General features: G+C 45.2%; 1 protein-coding gene across 1 annotated transcript in view; it reads right to left on the bottom strand.

The window, feature by feature from the left end:
• Positions 1–24373, bottom strand: part of UBAP2L (ubiquitin associated protein 2 like) — a gene marked incomplete in the record, with an annotated part of 3970948 nt that overhangs the window by 1897569 nt on the left and 2049006 nt on the right. The window contains 1 exon segment of the mRNA XM_044080639.1: positions 204–243. Within this exon segment, the coding sequence (XP_043936574.1) occupies positions 204–243 (40 nt within the window).

Below are 24373 nucleotides of genomic sequence, written 5' to 3' on the forward strand. Positions count from 1 at the left end.
CATGGTTAAAGGACCAACAGTTAAAAAGGACACATTCATTTCTAGTGTGTATGGTGGGGGGGCATTCAAAAAGGTGCACATTTTTTAAATGTGAAGAAAGCTAGACACATAAACCATAAGATTGAGTACAAAATTGATTTTTTTTTTGTTACACCCCTGGCTGTCTAACAGCAACCAAAACACACTTTATTTAAAGAGCTTACCTTCCACAGCTTGTGTAACTGGCACTGAACTGAAGCCATTCTGAAATAAAGCAAAAGCAGTATAAAGATTATAATACCAGAGGGGAAAAAAGTAAGAGCAAATGAGAAACAAACAAAAGGTTATGTACACATCATAAAAATAAGTTATGTACTCACCATAACGTTACATCTGAGTAGGTACTTCATTTGTCTGCAACCTGTGGGTATCGGATCCAACCTCGGATCCGAGCTAGCAGCTTCACAAGCTAAAAGATCCGAGCTCCTAGCTCCTCCCCCTACCCATAATCCCCTGCTGCCTACTGTATTACCTCAGATCGAGTTTGCTCAGTCCTAAACAATTCACACCCGCGACAGAGGATCAAGCCCTGCTTCATCTCATGAAAAAGACATTTTGCAGATGGCCAGTTATCTCGAAGTGGTTAGGGGGTATGGGGGGGGGGGGTTGGTTGCAGACAAATGAAGTACCTACTCAGATGGAACGTTATGGTGAGTACATAACTTCTTTATCTGAAGTAGTTACTTCATTTGTTCTGCAACCTGTGGGACAGAGTCCCCAGCTACCTATAGAAAGTAACCCTGGGTGGCCTTACGGAAGGATATTCCGAAGCACGGCGGAGCCAAAGGAAGCCCTACTCCTCGAAATCATATCCAATTTATAATGGGAGATGAAAGTATGAGAAGTGGACCAAGTAGCTGCTGAACATATGTCGTCCACAGAAACCCTGGACCAGAAAGCTGCTGATGTAGCAATGGATCGGGCTGAGTGAGCGTGAATTCCCGTAAGAACTGGTTTACCTGAGAACGTATACCAGTGATTATGCACTGGGAAATCCAATTTGCCAGAGTTACTTTAGAAATTGCCTTTCCCATAGCTGATTTGGCAAAGGAGTAACAAACAAAATCGAAGCAGGAGCACTTAAAGCAGTAGATCCACAGTGAGAGGAACCAGTCCATAGGATGTCGCAAAAATAACTTTTAATCACATCCACCTTAAAAACAGTATCAGGTCCTTCGTTGGCCAGAAAGGACTAAAAATCACATCCACAAAATTAAATCGAGTGCTTTCGCTTGGCTCAATACCAAGCTTTATCAAAATGAATTATACACTGAAATGTAACCGTTTATATACAGCTCTCCACCAACATGTGACTTGAATGCATAATCAAATTTTAAAGCTGTAATCCATTTAAAAATATTACAGGATTTATAATGACTAAATCATAAATTATTATTATGTTTGATGTGCCATACTAACCTGGCTAGACCAGCTAGTTCATTATAAAACCCTCCATGGAAATTATACAAAAACTTTAAAGAAAAAAACTTTATGCTCAAATGTTCATTTTACAGAACTTACATTGCTCTGATCATTACTTATCCATCTCAACTTCCTATTACAAAATGTGTACATAGGAATAAAAATATTAGTATTTTTAAAAATGCAAATATAAAAAATGTATAGGTATTCTCAAAAACCTGTATCTAATCATTAAAAATATTATATTAAATGTTACATAAATATCATTAAATAGATAATAACATGTTTAAAAATCAAAATCAAAACAAATTTTGTGACAGATTCTAAAAGAATTGAAGATTGATTTGGCAAAGGACAAAAACAACTGATCAGACTTGCGAAAATCCTTAGTCCTGTGCAGGTAGAAATGTAATTGCCTGTGTACGTCCAGTTTGTGCAATGTGTATTCCCCTTTGTTCTGAAAATTTGGAAAAAATACTGGTAAATTGATTGATTGGTTAATATTTGACTCTGAAGCCACCTTCGGTAGGAAAGACAGGTTAGTCCTGAGAGACACACTATCCTTGTGAAAAATGAGGTAGGGGGGTTTCATGCACAGGGCTTGAAGTTCTGAGACCCTCCTGGCTGATGTAATCGCCACTAAAAAGGCTGTTTTCCAAGACAAGAATTTCAATGGAACCGAAGAGGCAGGCTCGAAGGGTAGACTTGTCAAAGCTTGTAATACTAAAGTTAAGTCCCACGGGGGAACTACAGATTGCACCGGTGGTTTCAAAAGAAAAATGCCCCTCAGGAAGGTTTTGCATATCTTTGAGGATGCTACTGATCCCAGTCCATCCCCCACATGAAAGTGGGAAATGGCTGCTAACTGCACCTTAACTGTGGAAGCGCTCGCTCCCTTCTGAAATATTAGTGACAAGAAATCCAGAATCGTAGGAATAGGAACTGTAAATGGATCCAGGCCCTTGCGTTCAGCCCAAATGGAAAAGCGTTTCCATTTACTATTGTAAATTTTTCTGGTAGCAGGTTTATGGGCTGCCACCAGAATGGCCTTCACTGGTGATGAGATACCGGGAGTCCTAGCCATCAGAGGAACTGGATCAACCAAGCAGTCAGCTTGAGGTTTAGCAGGTTCGGGGTTTGGCATCCCGCAGGATGCGAGATCAAATCTGGAATGGGATCCAGAATCCATGGAGGAACAACACTGTGAGACCGTAGGTAAGGGAACCAGATCTGACAAGGCCAGAATGGGGCTATGAGGATCACTCTGCTCCCCAACCGACGTGCTATCTGAATGAACTTCGCCATAAGCGGGAGGGGGGGGTAAGCATAAAGAAGACCGGGTGGCCAAGCATGTACCAGAGCGTCTCTTGGGGCTTCCCCTGAAGGGGGAAGTATTGCGAAGTACTCGCTGCACTTTGTGTTTGACGGACAGGCGAAAAGATCACAGCGAGGCCAACCCCATGCGCGGAAGATTTGCTTCGCAACTGAAGGATTGAGAGACCATTTGTACGGGGTGAGAATCACCCGACTCAGTTTGTCCATCAATATGTTGGACCGACCCGGAATGTGCGTTGCTATCAGAAAGCGGTTGGTGGATATCGCCCATTCCCACACTCTCATAGCTTCTCGGCAGAGGGGATAGGACCTGGTTCCCCCCTCTTTATGTACCAGACTACCGCCATGTTGTCTGTCTGGATCGCAATAGTCCCTAGAGGGAGAAGTTCGTGGAGAGCTTGCAACGCCAAAAGCACCGCCCTCATCTCTACGACATTGATATGCAAAGCAGTCTCTATGGGGGTCCACGTGCCTTGGACGGTTCTGCCCGAACAATGCCCTCCCCACCCAAGGCGAGAAGCATCCGTGGTCGTGGCTTAGGGTGGGGGAATTACAAAAGGTCTCCCTTCTTGCAGCTCCCGTGAGCAAAGCCACCAAAGGAGGGAGTCCCTGCAAACTCTGCTCAGTGAAATCGGGGTGTTCAGCGGGTGAAGCACTAACGACCATTGAACTTGAAGAGTCCACTGTAAGATCCTCATCCGGAGGCGTGCATGACCCCAGTGCCCTCAGGACTAACTCCGCCGCAGGAGCTGGGCTTCGAAGAAGGGCTAAGACCTGATGCGATAGGCTGTTCAGTCTGTCCGGAGTTAGTAGGGCTCGACAAATGCGCATGTTCAACTTGGCCCCTATAAACTCCAAGACCTGTACTGGCTGAAGGGAGGACTTTTGAAGGTTCACTGATATGCCCAACTTCTGGGTGAGAGTTAGAGTGTAATCCCTTGCAACGCCAAGTTGATGCCTGCTGGGGGTGACGAGGAGCCAGTCGTCCAGGTATGGAAAGACTTGAATTCCCTGGAGTCTCAGGTGGGCTGCGACCACTGCCATGACCTTGGTGAACACCCTGGGGGCTGAGGTGAGGCCAAACGGGAGAACCCCTGAATTGATAATGACGGTCTCCTAGCCGGAAGCGGAGAAACCTCCTGGATCGTCGGTCCATCAGAATGTGGTAGTATGCATCCTGGAGGTCTATGGAGCACATCCAGTCGTTCTCCCGAAGAAGGGGGAGAATAGCCTGAAGAGTGACCATCCAGAACTTTTCCTTGGGGAAGAAGAGGTTCAGAGAGGAGAGGTCTAGAATCGGTCTTAAGTCCCCCGTCTTCTTTAGCCCAATCCAGACTGGTCTGGGGGGACGGGCTGGATGGCTCTTTTTTCCTAGCAGCTTTGACACTTCTAAGGCTGCAGCCTCCCTTTGATCGGGTGGGACATCGGGGAGGCGCCTGACTTTGGGGGGTAGGTGTATGAACGGAATGGAGTAACCTCTGGATATGATTCGGAGCACCCATCGATCTGTCGTGATGGACTCCCAATTTGACAGATGCTCCGATAAATGCCCCCCGACTGCCTCCAGAGAGGGACAGCCGGGTAAGACCTCAGGACTGTTGTGCGGGCCTGTCCGAGAAAGGTTCCCTAGACCCGAAGTTACGCGGCCCCCCCTCTGCCTCTGGGCCGGCGTCCGCCTTGTCCTCCTCTGCCTCTAGAGGACGAGGGGTCCGAAGCCGGGTGGGACTGCTGAGACTTGTGGAACCACAACTTTTGTCCCCTCTGATTCCTAGAAAAGGATAATTGGGGATTCGAGAAGCGGACCCTGACGGCAGACAGCATCTTCCCATCCTTCTTGCTTTGGACCAGCGTCTCGCGTACGGTCTCGCCAAAAAGCGAAGAACCGTCAAAGGGCGCATTCGTGAAGGACGCCTTGAAGGGATCCGCAAAATCGCAAAGGCGGAGCCAGGCGTGACGCCGCAGGACGACCCCGGCTCCTCTAGCCCTAGCGGCTCCCTCAGTAGCATGAGAGAGTAACCACATGGACGTGTTAGAGATGGACTTTAGAGTGGCCATACGAGTTGCAAATGTGCCCTTATCCGCGACCGTCATGGACTCTGGGGTGGCTGCAGCGTATTCCTTAATTAGGTCTCGCTGTAGCCTGATAATGTATGCCATATAGTTCAGCGCCCTTATAGAGAAGGTTGCTGAAGCAAACATCCGCTTCCCAATGTGGTCCATCGCCCGAGATTCCTTATCCGGAGGATGGACCGAGGAACTCTCCTGTGCGAGTTCCTTCTTCGTGGCGGCCGTCACCAGCATGGCATCAACAGGAGACCCCTTAGCCCAGGATTGTCTATCTGCGGGGGGGCTTAGAACTTTGTCAGGATGTTTGGGGATTGGCTCCACGGTGTCGGGTTCTTTCCACGCCCTGGTGGTAATTAAGTCCAAGAGGGGGTCAGCCGGAGGGGACACCCAGGAGGTAGACGGGCCCACCTCAAATGCCTCCAGGAACACCGATTCATCCGAGGAAGGTTTTTGGGCAGACCACCCCCCTCTAATACGCAACATTTCCATGATGTCTCCAAAGGAGACATCTTCGGGGGGTGATCTTGGGGAACCTTCCCCTTCATCTAAATCCGTGTCCATGGTGATGGACTCAGGGGAGTCCAGGTGCCTCCTTTTACACTGCCGTTTGCGAGGCACCTCCTCGGTGGGACTGTCCGAGGAGGGCTCGCCCACGGGGTCCTGTTCCTCCAAGGGAACTAACTGGAGGGTTTGAGCAGGCTGTCCCATAGGATGGATGATGGAGGATAGACCCACATGCATAGGGGGGGGGGGAGGATCTGAGGCCCGGACCGGGGATCTGGAAGACCTCGACAGAACCCTCTCCACTACCTCAAAAGCCGAAGGAGAACTGCTTTCCCCAGGCTCTGAAAGTAGTCTGCTCGGCTGCGAAGCAGGGATCGGAGTCTGAGCCGAAGCAGTCGGATCCGAGAGAGAGGTGTGCTCCAGCCTACACTGTGCCGGAGATACACCAATCCCCACGGATCCGATGCTCGGCCCCGAGAGCTAGGATCCGACACGCTCGAAGGCAAGGTCGGCGTCGAAGATACCGGAGCTATCGGCACCGACGAAACCCCGGCTCCGAAAGGGCCCGGATCCGATGACTCCAAAACCCTAAACCGGGTCGGAGAAGGAGTAATCGGAGCAAAGAGAGGGGCTGTGCTCTCCCCCTGAGGGGGGGGGGGGGAGGCAAGAGCACCCCCATCTGCATTTGGGTCTGCAGGAATCGACGCATCATCCGATCCATGTCCGCGTCGATAAGGCTCCTGGTTGACCTAGAAGTCGTCGAGGCGGGCCGGGAGGGCCGCCTCGACGACCTCGAATGAGACCGGTACTCCTTCTCCGGCTCGAAACGAGGCGAATGGAGCCGAGAGGGGGAGGATCCGGGGACCTTCGAGGGAGAGCTGGTAACTTTCGAAGGGGGGCTGAGGGGTGAGCCTCAACCCGCCTTTTGTGAGACCTGTGCTTTTCTTTCTCCTTGTGCCTTTTTTCCTTGGAGAAAGAAGCACTAGAGTCCACCGAACTCTGCACAGCAGAGGGAGTTTGAGTCCCAGGCAGAGTGGGGGGAACTGAAGGCGCCGGGGCTACGATAGTAGCCTGAGCCTTCGAAGGGGAGGAAGAAGAAGCAGAATCCTGGGGAAGTAGGCCCGCCAGGATCAGCTTGTTCTTCCTGTCCCTAACTGCCTGAGGATTAAAGGCTGCACAAATTTGGCAAGCCGTTGATAAGTGGGCCACCCCCAGGCACAAGACTCAGTGAGTGTGGCCATCAGCTGGGTTAAGCTTATGGCCACACTCGATGCACTTGGAAAAAATGGCTTTGGACCCTTCCGCCATTACACAAAACACACACACCCAAACACTAAGGGGGAGGGGAAGAAAAACGCTAACGACCACGATAAAACTACAGAAAGGGGGCTAACACTCTATTTCTAAAGGGAAATTAACACTAACAAGCTTAAATTTAACTTAAAGAAATTTTCTCAAGGAGAAAAAAATGAAACGACCTCACCAAGCTTAAGGAGCTCTTCACAAGTAGCTGTCTTCAGCTGCGGCAAACTCGATCTGAGGTAATACAATAGGGGATTATGGGTAGGGGAGGAGCTAGGATCTTTTAGCTTGTGAAGCTGCCGGGTCGGATCCGATACCCACAGGTTGCAGAACAAATGAAGTAACTACTTCAGATCAATAGATCTATGTTATCTGTTTCTGTCCTTCATTTCAGACTTTAGGATCCATAGCTTAGGTTCCCCACCATAATCATAATCTCACCAAGTCCCCAACATTACCACAGATACAGTATGCCTGCTATAGCATGACAAATCAAGAAACATCATCAAAGGGTGTCCACATAGGGGGATAGAAAGAATTCTGATGGAGCTGAGAACGCTCGACATCCTACCCAAATGGCAAACCTTACCCTTGTACCTAAGAGCCAAAAAGGGGAATTCTTCCATAAAATGAAAGGTGGAAGGAGGGAGGGAAGTTCAGGAAGGACAGAAACAGACACCACAGACGGTACCTGATGCTGCCTTTTCAATCACTGATGAGACAGTCCCCAGCTATTTAGCTCCAAGGTTGGCTCATTAAAGGATGTTCAGGAGGATGGCAGAATCAAAAGCCAACATATCTCTGTAAAGCTAATACAATTTTTAATGGGAAATAAAGGTATAAACATTAGACAAGGTAGCAGCACAAATGCCATCAACTGATACCCTATAAAAGAAGGCTGTAGACGTAGAAACTGATCTTGTCAAGTGTGCCTTAGGCAGTTTTGGTAGATTCAAACTTTGTTGTTGCAAACATTGGAGACGCAACTAGTCAACCATATAACTCAGGTAACCTTTGAAATGCCTTGCTCTATCTTAGATGTAGAGCAGGATAGAAACAGTTGATCTGACTTTCTGAAAGGTTTGGTTCGATGGAGATAGAAATTCAATTCGCTATGCACATCCAACAAATGCAGCATATATTCAGAAATGTAACTGGATATGCACATCAAACAAATGGAGCATATATTGTCCTTTGTTAGAAAATTTTGGGAAGAAAACCAGTAAATTAATGCTGTGAGTGAAGTCTGTCTGTCTGTGTCAGACAAAAAGGAATCACCGGTGCATGATATCTTATCCTTGTGAAATATAATATATGGAGGTTGTGAAGACCCGGCTTGGAGCTAACAGCAACTACAAAATTCCTGAGTTGGAAAACTCTCTTTGAAGTCCACCTTAGCAGCATGTTCAAATACAGCTTGGTTTAATGCCTGGAGCAAGACAGTCATGTCCAAAGGAGGAGTAGTACCCCTAACAGGAGGTCTGAGAAGGAAGATACTTTTGAGGAAAGCTTTACATAATTTGAGTGAAGCTAAGGAAGCATAATACTCTCCTATATGAAAATTTGAAATTGCCACTAGCTGCACTTTGATAGTGGAATAACTAGCTCTGTAGTGGAAAAGAGAGGAGAGAAAGTATAAAATCTCTGGTACAGGGGTTGAAAAAGGATCTAGATTCCTCTGAGGGGCCCAAATGGAAAATCTTTTCCATTTACTTTTGTAAACTTTCCCAGTGAACGACTTCTGAAAAGTGCGCACTTGGACCACTTGAGAAGAAAGCCTGAACTGACTAGCCATCATTGGAAGTGGAGAAACCATGCAGTTAGTCTTAGGGCTTGAATATCTGGATGAGGTATTTCAGATGGATGAGACAGAAAATCTGAAATCTGATTAAGCACCCAATTGGGGCGTAGCGGATGAGGCCACATAAAGGAAACCATACCTGACGAGGCCAGAAAGGGGCAATAAAGACAACTGTGATCATCTTTTGTAGTGCTTTCTGCAAACATTTTGGGATTAGAGGGGTTGTTGGAAAAACACACGAGACTAGACAGCCAAATGTCAATCAGAGCATCTCTCAGTGAATCCCCCCCTCTAGGAAGGATCATAGTAAAGTATCTGCTGCATCTGGAATTGGCAGGAAAGGCAAAAAGATCACAGCATGATTGGCCTCACTGATGAAAGATATGTGTTGCCACTATTGGGCTGAGAGACCACTCATGAGTAGCAGAACAGACTTGCTCAATCTGTCTAAGATGCTAGATTTCCCCAGCATGTACATTGCTATTAGAAAGAGATTGGAAGACATCTCCCACTGCCATGCTCTCATTGATTCTTGACACAAAGGGTAGGAGCATGTTACCCTTTATTTATGTACCAGACTACTAACATACTGTTTTTGTCTGGATAGCAATCCCTCCTAGGGCGTGGACATCCTGAAAAGCCTGCAACACAAGGACTAACCTCACCTCTAACAGTGATGTGGACACTAGCGTTTGATGGGTACCACATACCTTGGACCATGTTTCCATGTAAAGCCTTCCCCCACCCTAGGTAGGAGGCATCAGTGGTCACCATGACTTTGGAAGGGAGAGGGACAAACAGTCCCAGGATACTTCTAGAGATTGAATCGACCAAGCTAGATGAGCCCTGCAGATGTTTAAGTGAACTTGAAAACTCATGGGCTGGTATCTGAGGGACCACTGTTCCACTAGTGTCTAGTGTAACACTCATGTAGTACCTTGCCAAGGGGACCAAAGTAAATGGGATGCTACCATTGAACCCAAAAGTTGTAGAACTAGTTTGGCAAGTGGCATCTGAAGGAAGAGAAGCTGTAGCACTTGGCTGCATAATGTAGATAATCTGCTTTCAGGTAACTTGCTATATGAATGGTTCTGTTCAAGTGGGCTCCTATGAATTCAGGTTTGTACTGGAAAGAACTGTGATTTCTCCTTGTTTACTGTAACTCCTAGGTGGAAACAAAGTTGGAGGAAATAATTTCTGGCTCGGACAAGTAGAGACCTAGAAGGAGCAGTGAGGAGCCAGTTGTCTGGATTACTGGAACTCTTGGAACCCTTGCAGTCTAAGATGAGCTACAACCACTGCCATGTACAAGGTGGGCACCCAGGGGGCTGAGGTGGGGCCAAAGGACAGGGCTCTGAATTGAAATTGACAGTCTCCAAGTCAAAACCAAATAAAACTTCTGTCCATCTTGATGTGGTAGAACACATCGAGAAGGTCTATCAAGCATATCCAATGTTCCTTCCTCAGGAGCTACAGAACGGACTATACACTGACCATTCGGAACTCTGCTCAATGTATTGATTCAAGTGGCTGAGGTCCAAGATTGGCCTTGGGTCCTATTCTTTTTTTGGTACTAAAAATAATCTCCAATAAGTTCCGAACCCTTGCTGGTCTGGTGGGACCTCTTGGATGACTCGTTTGTCAAGCAGCTTTTTGATCTTTAATGCTGCTGCTCTTCCTTGAGAATGTGAACAGTTGAAAACTGTCTTCATAGGGGGGGGGTGGATAAAATAAGAAATTTAATAACCCCTTGTAATAATTATCTGCACCCAGACATCTTTGGTGATGGATGTCAAGACTTTCTTGGTGCAGACACAACCCTCCAACTGCCTCCAGAATGAAGCAGTCAGGCAACCATTCAGGAGCACAGATAAGGCCTCTCAAGGAAGGGACCTCTGAAGTCTTGTTTTATTCTGCCCTTCTCTGCCATGAGGGAGTTGTCTACCACTAGAATCCCCCCTTACTTGGAGAGATATCTAGAAAAGTCTTGGTAAAACACTTGGGATTTCCAGAACCACAGCTTTCTGGAATGTCCGGGGCTGGGGGGAGGGGGGGTAGAAAACCTTATTCCTATGGCAGAGAGAGTTTTCTCATCTTTTTCACTTTTAAAGTTGTGCGTCTTTAATCTTGAGGCTGAAGAAAGTCGAGCCATCAAAGGGTGTGTTTATAAAAGATGTCTTAAAAGGCTCCATAAAGTCACACAAGCACATCCAGGTATGCCTCCTTATAGTGATGTTTGTACCTGTGGCTCTCGAAACACCCTCTGTAGTGCTGGATATGAGATATAAGGAGGAATTTGAAAGGGCCGAAACACCCTCTGTAGTGTTGGATATGAGATGTAAGGAGGCATTTGACAGGGCCTGAAGGGTAACCAGTTGCGAATCCACTGCTCTCCTGTCTTCTGCAGACATGAACCCGAAAAGACTTGGAGAGCTCCTTTGTCAAGTCTCTCCGAAAGCTAATCAGGTATGCCAAATACTTCAGCAACCTTAACACGAAGGCAGCTGAAGTGTAAACTCACTTCCCAAATCTGTCCAAGGCTCCTGACTCTCTGTCAGGGGATAGACAGATGAGCTCCTTCTTGGTGACTACTGCTGCTATCATGGTGTCCACTGTACGGCCCTTGCTCCACTAAGGACAGTCATTAGGAGCAACAAAGTACTTGTCTGGATTTTGGAGAACTTGCAACGTCTGGTTCCTTCAGTTCCCAGCAAATGATCAAATCAACCATCCTATCTGGCAGAGGAACAACTCTGGGAGTAGCTGAGCCGGAACCAAAAGCCTCAAGAAATACTAATTGCTCCTGAGAAGGGGCTTCGGAAGACCAACTTACTTTCTGTCTCAGAAGTTTGGAAATCTCCCAGAAAGAGATGCCCTCCAGTGGTGATCAAGGGGACCCTTCCACTTCATCGAAATCAGCATCTTTGGTCAAAGACTTCTGACAGAAGTCAATGGGCATCTTCTTGCATGTGGGTTTCCAAAGAGGCTCCATGGCGGTGGGAGGGGTGTGTGGAGTATATTCCAGATAGGACTAGGAAGACTAAGGGTTATCCTAAATGAGGAAAGTTTCAAGGCTAGTCTTAACCAGTTGTCCCGATGGAACTAGAATGTGCAGGATCAGGACCTAAGGCTACCAGCTGGGGAGTGGGCGAATCTGAGAGGAACACAGATGTCCGGTCCTCAGCAATGTAGAGAGCTCTGTCGACTGCCTCGAAAGTAGAAGCAGAGAACGAACCCAAAATCACTCCAGCTGGAGCAGAAGCTGATACATCCGGGTGACCAACAGGACCAACTCCAAACTGCACAGAGACTAATGCCCAGGTGTAGCTGTCAAGCACTGAGGCTCCAACAGCTTTGGAGTTGACTCCTTACCCTTAGACTTGGCGCCAAAGCTATGGCTCTGAAGACACTGCGCCAGTGGGATCTGAGAAGATACCAGAGTTCAAGATAACATCTTTGGCTCCAACTAGGGCAATCTAAGTGGACACCTTGGATCCAAAAACCCCAAAGCCAGAAGTTGGACTGAATAAGACTAAACATCAGTAAGGGAGAGTGGTCAAAGCTCACAGGTTCAATTGGGAGATGGAGAGGGAAGAACTCCTAGCTGAATTTGGGTCCTGAGGAATTTCCTCATTATTCTCTCCACATCTGTTTCTGTCAAGCTTCTAGTAGATCTTAAGGAGGAAAAAGTGGGAGGTGGTCTGGAAGTCTTCTGCAAAGGCCTTTCTTGAAGAAAAGGAAAGTCTCAAAAATAGCAACAACTACAGTAACACAACAAAGAGGATACCAAAAGGTATTATGCAGGAAAAAACTTAGTTTGCGGTAAGCCTGAGCCACAGAATCAAGTCTGTACTCAAGGAGCAGCAAACGAGATCTGAAGTAATGCTGGGGACAGGAGAGGATTATGGGTAAAGGGAATGAGCCTGAGGGATGAATCTTAAAAGTCTGGAAAAGTGTCCAAAGTTGGACCAGACCCCCATCAGTTGAGTGACAGATGTAGAATCAAACATCAGACTGATAATTTCATTAGGGATGCAGAGATTAACTACCAAAGTTATTACTTCGTATTTTGATTCTGCAATTCCCAAATATTAAGCAAAATGCAGGTTTTGCTCAGATGCGTAGCTTCTGTAATCTCCTACTCTTCTATTTACAAAATAAACCTCATCTTCAAACCTATTCAAAAAACAAGGCTCCTCATCTCTTTTTTTTTACTATTTCTGCAGACATGCAAGCATGACTCAACTTCTTATTGCAAGAGATCTGGACAAAGCCAAACAACAGGGAGAGAAAGGCACAAAAACAGAGCAATATTTTTATTATTGTTTTTATAAACTAGAACAGAGTTTGTCTTAGCACACATTTTTTGAGGATATGAAGTATGAAGAACATCATCATTATTTAGTGACTTCAATCCCCAGAGATTTGCCAGAAAACTAGAACTTTTATAAGAAAAAGACCAAAAATACAACAGAAAAATATGGACATTCCACAAACATCTGGACAGTAAAGAGGTATGCATGCAAGGTTGATCCAAAACCAAGAACTGTTTTATTGAACTCACCTTCCAAAGACACATCGATAACCATTCGGGTTATTTTTATGTTTATGAGCAACTACAAGTCTAATTTAAGTTGACACTCCACTGATGAGCTCAAACCAATTTTTGATTTTCAAGTAAAGATTATTTACAAGATCAAGTCATTCAAATTACACAAGTACTGTCAAAAGGCTGCTTGTATTATAATGCAGCAATTTTAGTAGCCAAGGAAGATTCTATGGCTATGTTAACACAAAAGGACTCGATGACTCGTGTCTATTTCAGAAGTTAGTTGCTTATGTATAGCACTCCTGAAGGAATCCTTTTAGTGATACAGCTATTATCTTAAGCACCCTACGCCTTTTCAAATGACTAGCCCTCAGAAGCATTAAAGGGAACTCAATGCATACCCATTTATACAAACATTCTGAAAGTTTAATTAAAATACTACCAAATCTAAACGAAAGACATGCGTAAATGGGCGTGCCTTCACTGAAGGTTGAACTTCGAGCTGGCACCTCGGCGTTCGTGAAAATCTACTGCCAATCATTAGTGGACTGGAGTTTCGCTGTGGCGACCCCTAACCGGGAAAAGCCGAAAGACAACTACCAAATCTAAACAACCAAGGTGCAAATGATGCTAGGAAACAAATTCAAGATCATTTCACCAAACTATTCCCACTAACATTTCATGCAAATTTACCATAATATGGCCCAAAACAACTGTACATACTGTGAAGACAACAAAACAAGGAATTGCTATGTAAAGCAAGGGTGCTTAGTAAACAGTTTCAAATGAAGTTAAGTTACAAATTTTACCTCTGAAAAAGTAGGTAAATCTCAGCTGCAAACTGTTTCCTCTACAATATAGGTTATGCAATTGCTTAATTTAACAAATCTTCAACAGCATCTCTGGCAACAGTGACATTCAATACATGAACTTCTCTCCTTTCGTAAGAGGTGCTCCCTTGTCAACAATCTTCAGCAATGTAAAAAAACTGGTTCACCCTCCTTTTCTTAGCAATTCTTTTACATGAACAATAAAAGATAACCACAAATTTGAGAACCCCAGCTCCTCCATGCCAATTATAACAGGAAAAAAAAACGCATTAAGGACCAACATAATGCAACTGAGGCACATGCCTGAAATAGAAAAGGTCCCCACAATCCTACCAGGGAGAGCAGCCACCCTGTTAAAATGCTCCTAAGTACTATGTAACTAACTTATCTTCAGGGAAGGAGTGTCAGTCAGAACTATTCAGTGCACTTATGAATACAAAGTTATTTGTTCATAAAAAAGGCAGAATTTCTGGGATTCTTATGATAGTCCACTAAAGGACTTGATTTCTAAACACCACACTATCTTACCTATGTCCCAAACTGTATGTTATGTAATAAATGACATAAAAACATCAGTTCACATCTGTTGAACTTTCCAGTAGTGAAAAAGTACAGTTTTATTTACGATACTTAAACAGTATATCTTCCAAGAGAGACAACTGAAACAGTCAATAAATCACAACACCCAAGCTTACAAATATAATGTGCTCTTTTGTCCAGGTGTGACTTTCATAAGCTGTGTTTTTTTTCCCGGCATTCTGCTGAAGCAGGATAGAATGCAAGACACTCATATACCCAATATTGTTACAAGTCACCTTCTGTTCTGTAAGGCCTTTCTGGTCCTCAAAAGGAACTGTGGCTGTAGCAAAGTAGTGTGCATAACAGAAAAAATATCTTATAATAATAAAAAAACATAACTGTGCAGTAAGCTGAAAAAAAGTCATAATACAATTATGGCCTCTGTAGAAGGGATTAAGAGAAGGTAGCTTTACTGCCACAGTGATTGATCCTTAAAGATAAACTGTTAGGGATATGTTAAACACAACTGCACTATTTTCATTGGGGAGGGTTATTGTAGCAATATAAAACATCTATGTAGATTAGATGTGTTCCTATACATCAGGAAAGTCAACAGTTACAAGATCCCCTACAGCACAGCTGTACCAAAACATGCCCTTCACCTCTAATGTACAGTCAGTTTGTATTGTTTTGAGAATGTGGGCACAGCAGGCCAAGTGTCAACTTCAAAAATGTCTACAAAAGAAAATTCTGAAATATGTTGTAAATTCCACAGCCATCAGCTGATAGATAAAGGCTTTCTAAATGTTTAGATTCCTGCAGTGAGTTTTATTAAAATAAGTTTTGTAAAGCTTGATTTGAGCACAGTGAAGTGTGCTCAAATCAAGCTTTACAAAACTTATTTAAAAAAAAACTCACTGCAGGAAGCTAAACATTTAGAAAGCCTTTATCTATCAGCTGAGGGGCCTTCTTTTATTTGCTTAGTATATAAAAAAAAAGAGACAAATCCTAGATGTTATTTTGCAACCTATTCTCTATCAGAGTTCTTGTGCACATCCGTTATCCCTCAACCTTTGACAGTTTGCATGCAAAACAAGTAGTTGAACAAACTGGCCAAAAAACACCAATTTTGGTATGAAGGACACATTAATAGTGATTGACATACTGGTCATAGAATACAAAGTAAAGTGGTTTTCAATAAAGAGCATCAACTATAAAATTCTATTATACGTAATGTCAACTACAATAAGTGCTTTTTAGAAAAGATATTTTAACTCCCTTTTATGTGCAAGCTCAAAAGGAGGTAAAGTTAAATGTTCAGAATGATCACCAGTGCTGTATCCTAAGCTATGTGGGTTTAGCCCACTTGCACCAACCTGATGCAAAAGCTTTTGGTGCTTTTCAGCAGCTTGCATGAAGCTCCTAGAAATGGCAGGAGTTGCATCAAAACCTTCAGAGCTTTGCTGCCATCAAGATGAACACGTCTTTGGTGGTCCACTTGTCAGGTGTTTGTGATCTTCAAATTGGGCAACTAAGCCCATTTTGGAGAAAAGCTGTCCTCCTAAACTTAATTTTACATGAAATATTGTTTTCTGTCAAGAATTCTCTGTGCGTGTGCGTCCCTAGGAAAATAACAAAGCAAAGAACATATTTTTCTTTGCTGCATGTTCAGAGTGCTTTTGTGAAATTTTTTGAAAGGAAAAAAGATTTATGACTAAAAATTAGATCAGTTTTGATGTTTAGGGGAAAGGATACTACTGTGCTTGTGGTGTACTGTCAGTGCAAGACCTTACCTCAGAAAGTACAGTTGTTTACACTTACCATAAATGTAGATGTTCGAGTGTATTCACTGTTGCAGTCATCACATTTGGGTTATCCCTTCCAGGATAGCCCTCGGCCGGCCCGAATACCAGATGCGTAGTATTTCTGCATCTGTTGCTGTCACTTTAGGACTGACGTCAGGTTGTCAGTAGTATAAAGTAAGGCAGCCGATGCCATTACATCAGTTTTTATTGCCCTGTCAGGAGCCCCAAAGTGGGAGCCAGGCTATGGTGGAAGAACCCCACCAGTAGAAAGTAAATACCAAAATGTCCCTTGTAAGGGGGGAGAGAGAGAGAGAGGAGGGGGATGGAGGGAGGGAAACCAGGACTGCAACAGTGAATACACTTGAACATCTACATTTATGCTAAGTGCACAAAACTGTACTATGTTCTTCGTGTTTCACTGTTGCAGTCATCATATTTGGGTTGATTCCCAAAGCTGAGGAAAGGCTGGAGGCAGTCAAGAACACTAGGGGCTGGCTAGGATGCCCTGCAAGACTACAGTGGCAAAGCCTGCCCTAGATTTGGAGAAGATAGGCAGGTGGGAATGTTTGGTAAAAGTGTGAAAAGATGCCAAGGTGGAATCCTCCAGGATGTCCCTGGTGGGGACTCCTCTGAGGAAAGCAGCAGAGGTGGCAGCTGCTCTGTTGGAGTGAGGCCTGACCCCGCTTGGGGGTAGTTTTTCCGTGTTGCTTGTAACAGAAATGGATGCAGTGTGCTATCCATTTTGAAATTGTTTGTTTACAGATAGCTTTACTCTCAGCCCCTGCAGCAAAGCTAACCAGCAATTGATCAGACTTTCTGAATGATTTAGTCCTGTCTACATAGAATCTGAGCTGTCTGTGCACATCTAGAGAATGCAGGATCCTTTCCCCCTTGTTCTGTGGGTTAGGGAAAAAGGTGGGCCAATGAATGAATTGGTTGAGAGCCACACTGGACACCACTTTGGGCATGAAGGATGGGTTAGTCCTGAGAAAAACCCTGTCAGCATGGAAGATGATGAAGGGCTCCACAGCCATGAGTGCTTGTAGCTCGGAGACCCTTCTGGCTGAAGCGATGGCCAGAAGAAAAGCTGTCTTCCAGGAGAGAAATTTTAACTCTGCTGAAGATGCCGGTTCAAAGGGGGGCAGGATGAGCTTTTCCAACACAGGGTGCTCTTCTGGGTGGCCTCAAGTTGCGAGCCCCTCTTAGGAATTGTTTGATCAGAGGGTGTGAGAAAAGGGGCTACTCAGTGGAGAAATGAGCAGAGATAGCAGAGGCATGAATTTTAATAGAGGAATAAGAGAGACCACTGTGTAGCAGGTCAGATAGGTAATCCAGAATGAGAGGGAGGGAGGGCTGTGCCATATTGGCTCCCTTAGCCTGAATCCAGGTGCAGAATCTTTTCCATTTGTCAGCATAAGACTTTCTAGTGCTAAGGCATCTGGCCTCATGTATAACATCTAGAACCTGTTAACTGTGGTTGGCAGATTGATCAGTGGTTAGGGAATAAGCCAAGCTGCCAAACTGAGGGTCTGCAATTGGGGATGCATCAATTCTCCTTCCCTCTGGATCAGGAGGGTTGGAGTATGAGTGAGATGCCATAGTGGCAGTGGGGACAGGCTGCATAGCAGTGGGTACCAGTGCTGGCGAGGCCAGTCTGGAGCAATAAAAATTGTCCTTGGTTTTTCCTCCCTTATTTGAGCAGTACCCTGGTAATGAGAGGTAGTGGAGGAAAAGCATAGAACAGACTGACCCAGGGGAAGGACAGGGCATCCACTTTCCAAGCCATGCAGTGATGCTCCCTGGTTCAGACCTTGTTGAGCTGATGGCTGGTGTGGGAGGCAAAGAGGTCGACCTTCGGGGTGCCCTATTTCTGAGTTATTAGGGTGAAGGTTCTTTTGTCTAGCTGCCACTCATGTGGGTCCAGAAGATTTCTGCTTAAGTGATCTGCCAGAGAGTTTGGAGAACCTGGCAGGAATTGTGCTAATGGGTGTAGTTGCATGGCAGAGGCTGTGTGTCAAAGGGTCATGGCCAGCTTGCATAGCAGGTAGGAGTGAGTCCCTCCCTGCTTGTTGATATACCACATCACAGTGGTGTCTGTTTTGATCAAGAAAGCCTCTGGGGAGAGAAGGGGCCTGAAAGCTGTCAATGTGAGCTGGACAGCTTACATCTCTGTTTGGTTGATGTGCAGATGGATTTGCTTTGGGCTCCACTGACCCTGTATGCACCTGCCGTCCAGGTGTGCACCCCAGGCACAGTCTGATGTGTCTGTGGTGAGGGTCTGGGTGGCGGGGGGTGGGGTGGGGAGAAAGGTAGTCCCTTGTTGTGGGAGCATGCTGCTGCCCACCAAAGAAAATATTTCCTGAGGCAAGCTATCATGGGTATGAGTTTTCAGGTCTTGAGAGTGTTGACACCAAAGGCTTTTTAGGTACCATCGAAGTTTCCTCATATGCAGTCTGGCATATGGAATTAGTAGAATGCAAGATGTCATGAACCCCAGAGCTTGGAGGATTTTCCTTTCAAATAACTGGGGTCTGGTGGCTAGTTGAGAGAAGTAGGCTGTCAGGTAAGTTTCCTTTTCTGGTGTAGGAATGCCATCTGGGATGCTGTGCCCAGGCTTGCTCCCAGGAATATAATCCTTTGGGTGGGTACTAGTTTGGATTCTTTTCGTTGATAGTGTACCCTAGGGAGGTCAGTAGGGACTTAAGACCAGGTGCTTCAGCAGCTTTTCCTGTCTGCCTGAATTAGGCAGTCATCTAAATATGGGTAAATTTGGATATTCCTTTGTCTTGCAAAAGGCAATGGCCGGAGCCAGACATTTTGTGAAAACTCTGGGAGCAGTACATAAGCCAAAGGGACGTGCACAGATCTTACCCTGAAACATAGGCATTTCCTGCATGATTCCCTGATAGGAATGTGGAGGTAGGCCTATTTTAGGTCTAGGGTGGATAGCCAAGTATCCTTGGAGAACATGGGTAGCAGTTGCTGGAGGGTGACCATTTTGAATTTTGGTATCAACAGGAAGGTGCTTAGAATGGATAGACTGAGGATGGGGTAGAAACCTTGGCCTTTGTGTTCTGCAGGAATGTGCTCTATTGCCCTCATAAACAGCACGGAAAGAACTTGCTTTTGCATCTCTGCCCACTGGTTTGGAGGTAGATCTGGGAACCCTTTTGGAGTTGGAAGTGTGTGGAAAGAAAATCTGTATCCCTGGGACACTATGCTGAGGACCCAGCTGTCGCTGGTAATGGTGGCCCAGGTGCTTGCGTGAAAGGAGAGTTTTCCTCCTAGGGGTAAGTGAAGGTAGGCAGAGGGAGGGGGTGGTGGGGGAGAGTCATTGTGAGTTCGTACCATGAGGGGGTGGCTTAGAACTCCCTGTTTTTGAAGGGGAGGAATTCCACTATTTTGATCTCTGTATTTCCTGTGGCTGCTGTCTGGGGGGGTCTTCTTCCACGGGGTCTGGGCTGAAGTGACCTGGTGGGAGCAGGAAAGGAACAGTGCTTGGAGGGGCAATGCGTACTGAACCTGGGTGGCTGGACCTGTAAGAAAGCCTTAATTGTCTGCATAGATTTTTCTTCCATCTTTTTTAAGACCTCCTCTGCCTTAGTGCAAGGGTGCATCCAACAATTTAGATTTAACATGGTCTGGCAAGGGCTGTTCCTTATGCCATGCATGCCTTCTAAGGACAGAACCGGTGACTGCTGCCTGCAAGAAGCTTTTAGGGCATCAAAACCACAGTGTAAGGTTTGGTTAGTTACTTGACTTGCAGAATGCATTAACTCTTGTAACTCTTTAGATTCTACACAAGCAGGAAAGGAAGCCATTTTTTGTTTTAGGGGTTCCGCGGTATGTTGCTGAAATTTTAGCATATGGAATTGGCAATTTAGAGCTCTGATAGCAAGAGTAGCAGAGGTGTACACTTTTTTACCACATCTGTCTAGTGCACGTGAATCCCTATCTGAGGGGGTGGGATTCTTAGCAGAGGATGCTTTAATACCTTTAGGTCCTTGAGAAATTACCTCAGGGTCAGCAGTAGAATTTTTGAAAAGAAATTTGTGAGAGTCAGGGACTCTGTAATTCTGGTCAGGTTTTCTGGGTGCAGGATGTAGGGTGTCAGGAGTCCAGCTGGATTGCAGGAAAACATCGTCCATAACATCCAGGACTGGGGGAATGGCCAAGGGTCTGTGCTGTGGAAGATCTAAGAATTCCCTGGGTCTCTTTTTAGTCTGAGGGTAGTCCTGACCATTCCCATTGGAAATGCTCCCTTACGGTATGAAGGGTTTCCCCAAAGGAAAAGTTCTCGGGTGGAGAGGCTGAGGGAATGGAATCCTCTGCATCAGAATCCTCATAAGCAAAAAGGGGTTGCACGGCTTCATAGTCAGATGTATCAGAGTCATCAGACACTTGTTCAGACAAAACTACTGGGGATATCTCTCCCTTTCTTTTGGAAGGGGTAGCTTGGCTTCCCCTGATAAGCATGATAAGGTCGTCTGTTATTTTAAGCATTTGAGACTGAGGCAAGGATGCAGGTGCCTGAGATTGGGTCATCGGTTTCTTTGGTGTGGTTCGTACCCTGGGCCTTAGAAACTTTTGAAAGAATGGTATACGCGAAAGAAGTCGTCGGTTTGTATCGAGAATCGGTAGTGCAAAGTACTTCCTCGGAAGCCGATGCCTGCTCAGCGGCTCCGGACCCATCCAAGGGAGAAACAACCGCAGGATCCTTAGTCGAAGAACAGTTTTGCAGCATACTGGACTCCGAAAGGGTCTTGGTAGTGGCCTGCGAATCCAGAGAAGCAGGCATCAGGGGCTGCGAAAGTGCCTCACTGAGGACCGGAGAACTGACGACTAGCTTAACAGAAGCATTGTTGGTAGGCTTGGACCTGTGCGATCTGTCTCTGTCTTTATCCTTACGTTTTTTCAGATCATCTGCTGTCGGATGGCTTACAGAAGCCATATCGGAATTTGAGGACTGTAAGCGAAAATATCTAGCTACAATAAGGGGCCAACGACGTATAGTTCTGGGGTTGTACAAAGCACGAAAGCGACAGCGGGGGATGTCATGGTCTGGGCCTAAGCAAGTGATGCAGTAAAAATGAAAGTCTCTGTGTGGTCCTTGCTTTCCACAGGCGAGACAATTGTTAACTTTTTCTGACATCTGTTAGTGCAAGAAAAAAGGATCCCCAATTTGATACTTAGCTTTAGAAGACTTTAGCTTCAATTTGGTAGACAAAACTCAGGTAGCGGCTGACCGGCACTCATGCGAACTGCTTCTGCTTCAGGTTCCACGGTAAGAAAGACTGATGTAATGGCGTCGGCTGCCTTACTTTATACTACTGACGACCTGAAGTCAGTCCTGAAGCGATAGCAACAGACGCAGAAATACTACGCCTCTGGTATTCGAGCCGGCTGAGGGCTACCCTGGTAGGGATAACCCAAATGTGATGACTGCAACAGGGAAACATGAAAAACATCTGCCAATTCCTTCTCTCACATACTACTTCAAAGCTACATTATCCGATTTCAGTTCTTACTCCTTCCTTGGCTTACTGAGTTAACTGCTTCCTCGGTAATACCTTCCCCACCGTACAAAAGAGAATTAGTAGAGTCTTGAAAGATGCTTCTGGCTTCTTCATTGCCACAGCCATTAGTGTGCAACTACTGTGGCAGATTGCTCCTCAGACCACCCATCTTCTTCCCCCACTCTTCTTGGCTTAGCGCCAACAGTCACCAAAGACAGCAGATAGCTACATCTTATGTGGCTGTAGGGAAGCCCAAGCAAGCCAGGGAGTTCCACCTTTGTTGCTAACCAGGGCAGGGCTAGGTGAAGGACTTTCAATTGGCTAGAAGGGGAATGTGGTAGATGGGGCCAGAGTACCTAAGGGGCTGCTGGATAAGAGGACATTGTGCTTAGTGGGATAAACTGTCAACCTGTCTCTATTCCTGTGGATGGAGCTGACCTACTGTTTTTTTTTTCATGAGTTTTGCTTTTAGTGGACATGCAATATATAACTACTGAATACATCATCTACTTTGCAAACATTTGGGGCCCTTAGATACATAGACAATAGCATTTCCTTTCTTTCACTGCAGTTCCCAGGAAAACAAAACATTATCAGTGTCATATAAATTATGTTCCACTGTAGTGGAATTTGCATTAATTTTTTAGCAAGGCAAACTCAATGGACAGAAATGCTCATTTTTCACTGACAACCAAAAAACACTGCCTGTTTATGGTCCTCTGGGAGGAGGCACAAAGGAAGATGTCATCTGAGCTTGAATTCTGATAAGTCTGTAGTGGAATGTGCCCAAAATAGAACTCCTCCTCTACATCTGAGCTTGAAAAATCTGAATCTTCCTGAAAGGTCACCTCTCTGTTTCTTTTGAATGGGGAGGCTTCAGTAGCAGAATTGTGGGAGGGCTCCCTGGATTTCATGAAAGCCATGAATTCCCAATCTATTTTTAGGGGGTCTTGGGCTTGAGGATGGAAGTGAAGAAAAGAAAACTGTTTGCTTCGGTTTAGGTGTCCATTTAGAAGGGACAAACCAAAGTTGTGGTCATTCAGCTGCGACTTTGGTTAAGGTTTCTGTAACTCAGGTAAACAGGGTGGCTCCCTAGAGACTCACAATCTGAACGTTGGAAGCGTGATAAGCAACCTCAGACACAACAGATATCCAAATCATGGTTAACAGTGTTAGGTAGGCCAGAAACCATGATGCCTCCTGAGGGGGTAGTGCCATAGTGTATAGGGTTGGGCCTAGAAGTCACCGGAGCAGGGGTCTGTAAAGACATCTAAACCTGTTTCATTAGTCTACTTAGGGACTAGAGCCAGAGCTTCATCAGAAACGTCAAAGTCCTTTAACTTTTTGTCTTTGTCTCTCCGCAATGACACTAATAGAAGCCGTTGCTTGCAAAGATCTGGTGGTAGCACTGGTTTGCAGCACCACCAGGGAAACCAAAGACCAGGACTCCATATGGTTGGCTAATACCCTCGGCCTTAGATTTGAGGGTTTTTGCATGGAAGCACAGTCCAGACAATTAGAGATGTCGTTAAGAGATCTCAAGCGAAACAGACAAAATGAGGTATACCCTAATGTCCAGACATCCGTCGGCTATAGAAAATGCAAAAACTGTAGAAATCAGGCCGGTCGCAGGATTCTGCATGATAGGACGAGCCAAGAATCAGAACTGCAACACAGATTACGAAAAGCATCTATATGTATACTCTTACAGACCGCGGATTTACACTTTGACACAAAATGAGGTATACCCTAATGTCCAGACATCCGTCGGCTATAGAAAATGCAAAAACTGTAGAAATCAGGCCGGTCGCAGGATTCTGCATGATAGGACGAGCCAAGAATCAGAACTGCAACACAGATTACGAAAAGCATCTATATGTATACTCTTACAGACCGCGGATTTACACTTTGACACTGCTGCACCAACAGTTCAAATTCTAAGAGGCCCGTCATGCAGGTTGATTCTTGATGTACTGCAGACAATGTCATTATCACAGCATACAAGTAGAAATCTTATCCTACAGTAGATTAACCAAATCTAATTGTCATGGCGGACTATTTGCCATATCTATGCAGATTCTCATTCCTTGTACTATATTAAGACAGTTAAACCTTGGCATAACAGTTGCCCATATTAATTTAGATACTTTACTTTCTCTATTCTGCACTTAAACAATTAAAAATTTAGCTGTTTCTATGCAGGACAGACAGTTAAAGATGTGATGGCCAACCACACTACACATGGATGCAAACCAACATCCAGATGTGATAACTATCCTTAGTATTTTGTCTGCCTGCCTGCTTATTAACATGCTCCATGCTATATTTATACCAAAAGATAACTTGCTTACTGTTGCAGATGGCTCTTTTTGGAAAGTCTTCAAAGGTACTATTTTCAGAGCTTCCATTTTAATAATACATTGGGCTTTTGCTGCCCAAAGACCATCTTCAATCACGGCCAGGGCTAACTCTATGCAAAAGAGGCACTCTTAAGGAAGCCTGTTATGTCTGGAAAAAAATCTGAGTGCAAATTCACCATATATAGATAAGTTCTTCCATATGCAGCAACTCTGTTACTAGCTACGCTCATTTTTCTACCTCAAATCTGGCTGGGCTCAACACTGCTGAATAATCAGTAGTCACACAGCTAGTGGAAGCTTCAAGCAGGAATGGAAATCAAACCA

The sequence above is a fragment of the Protopterus annectens genome, chromosome 8.part0, assembly GCF_019279795.1.
Source record: "Protopterus annectens isolate FY-2018-M chromosome 8.part0, PAN1.0, whole genome shotgun sequence".
In the NCBI taxonomy this organism is placed as follows: Eukaryota; Metazoa; Chordata; order Ceratodontiformes; family Protopteridae; genus Protopterus; species Protopterus annectens.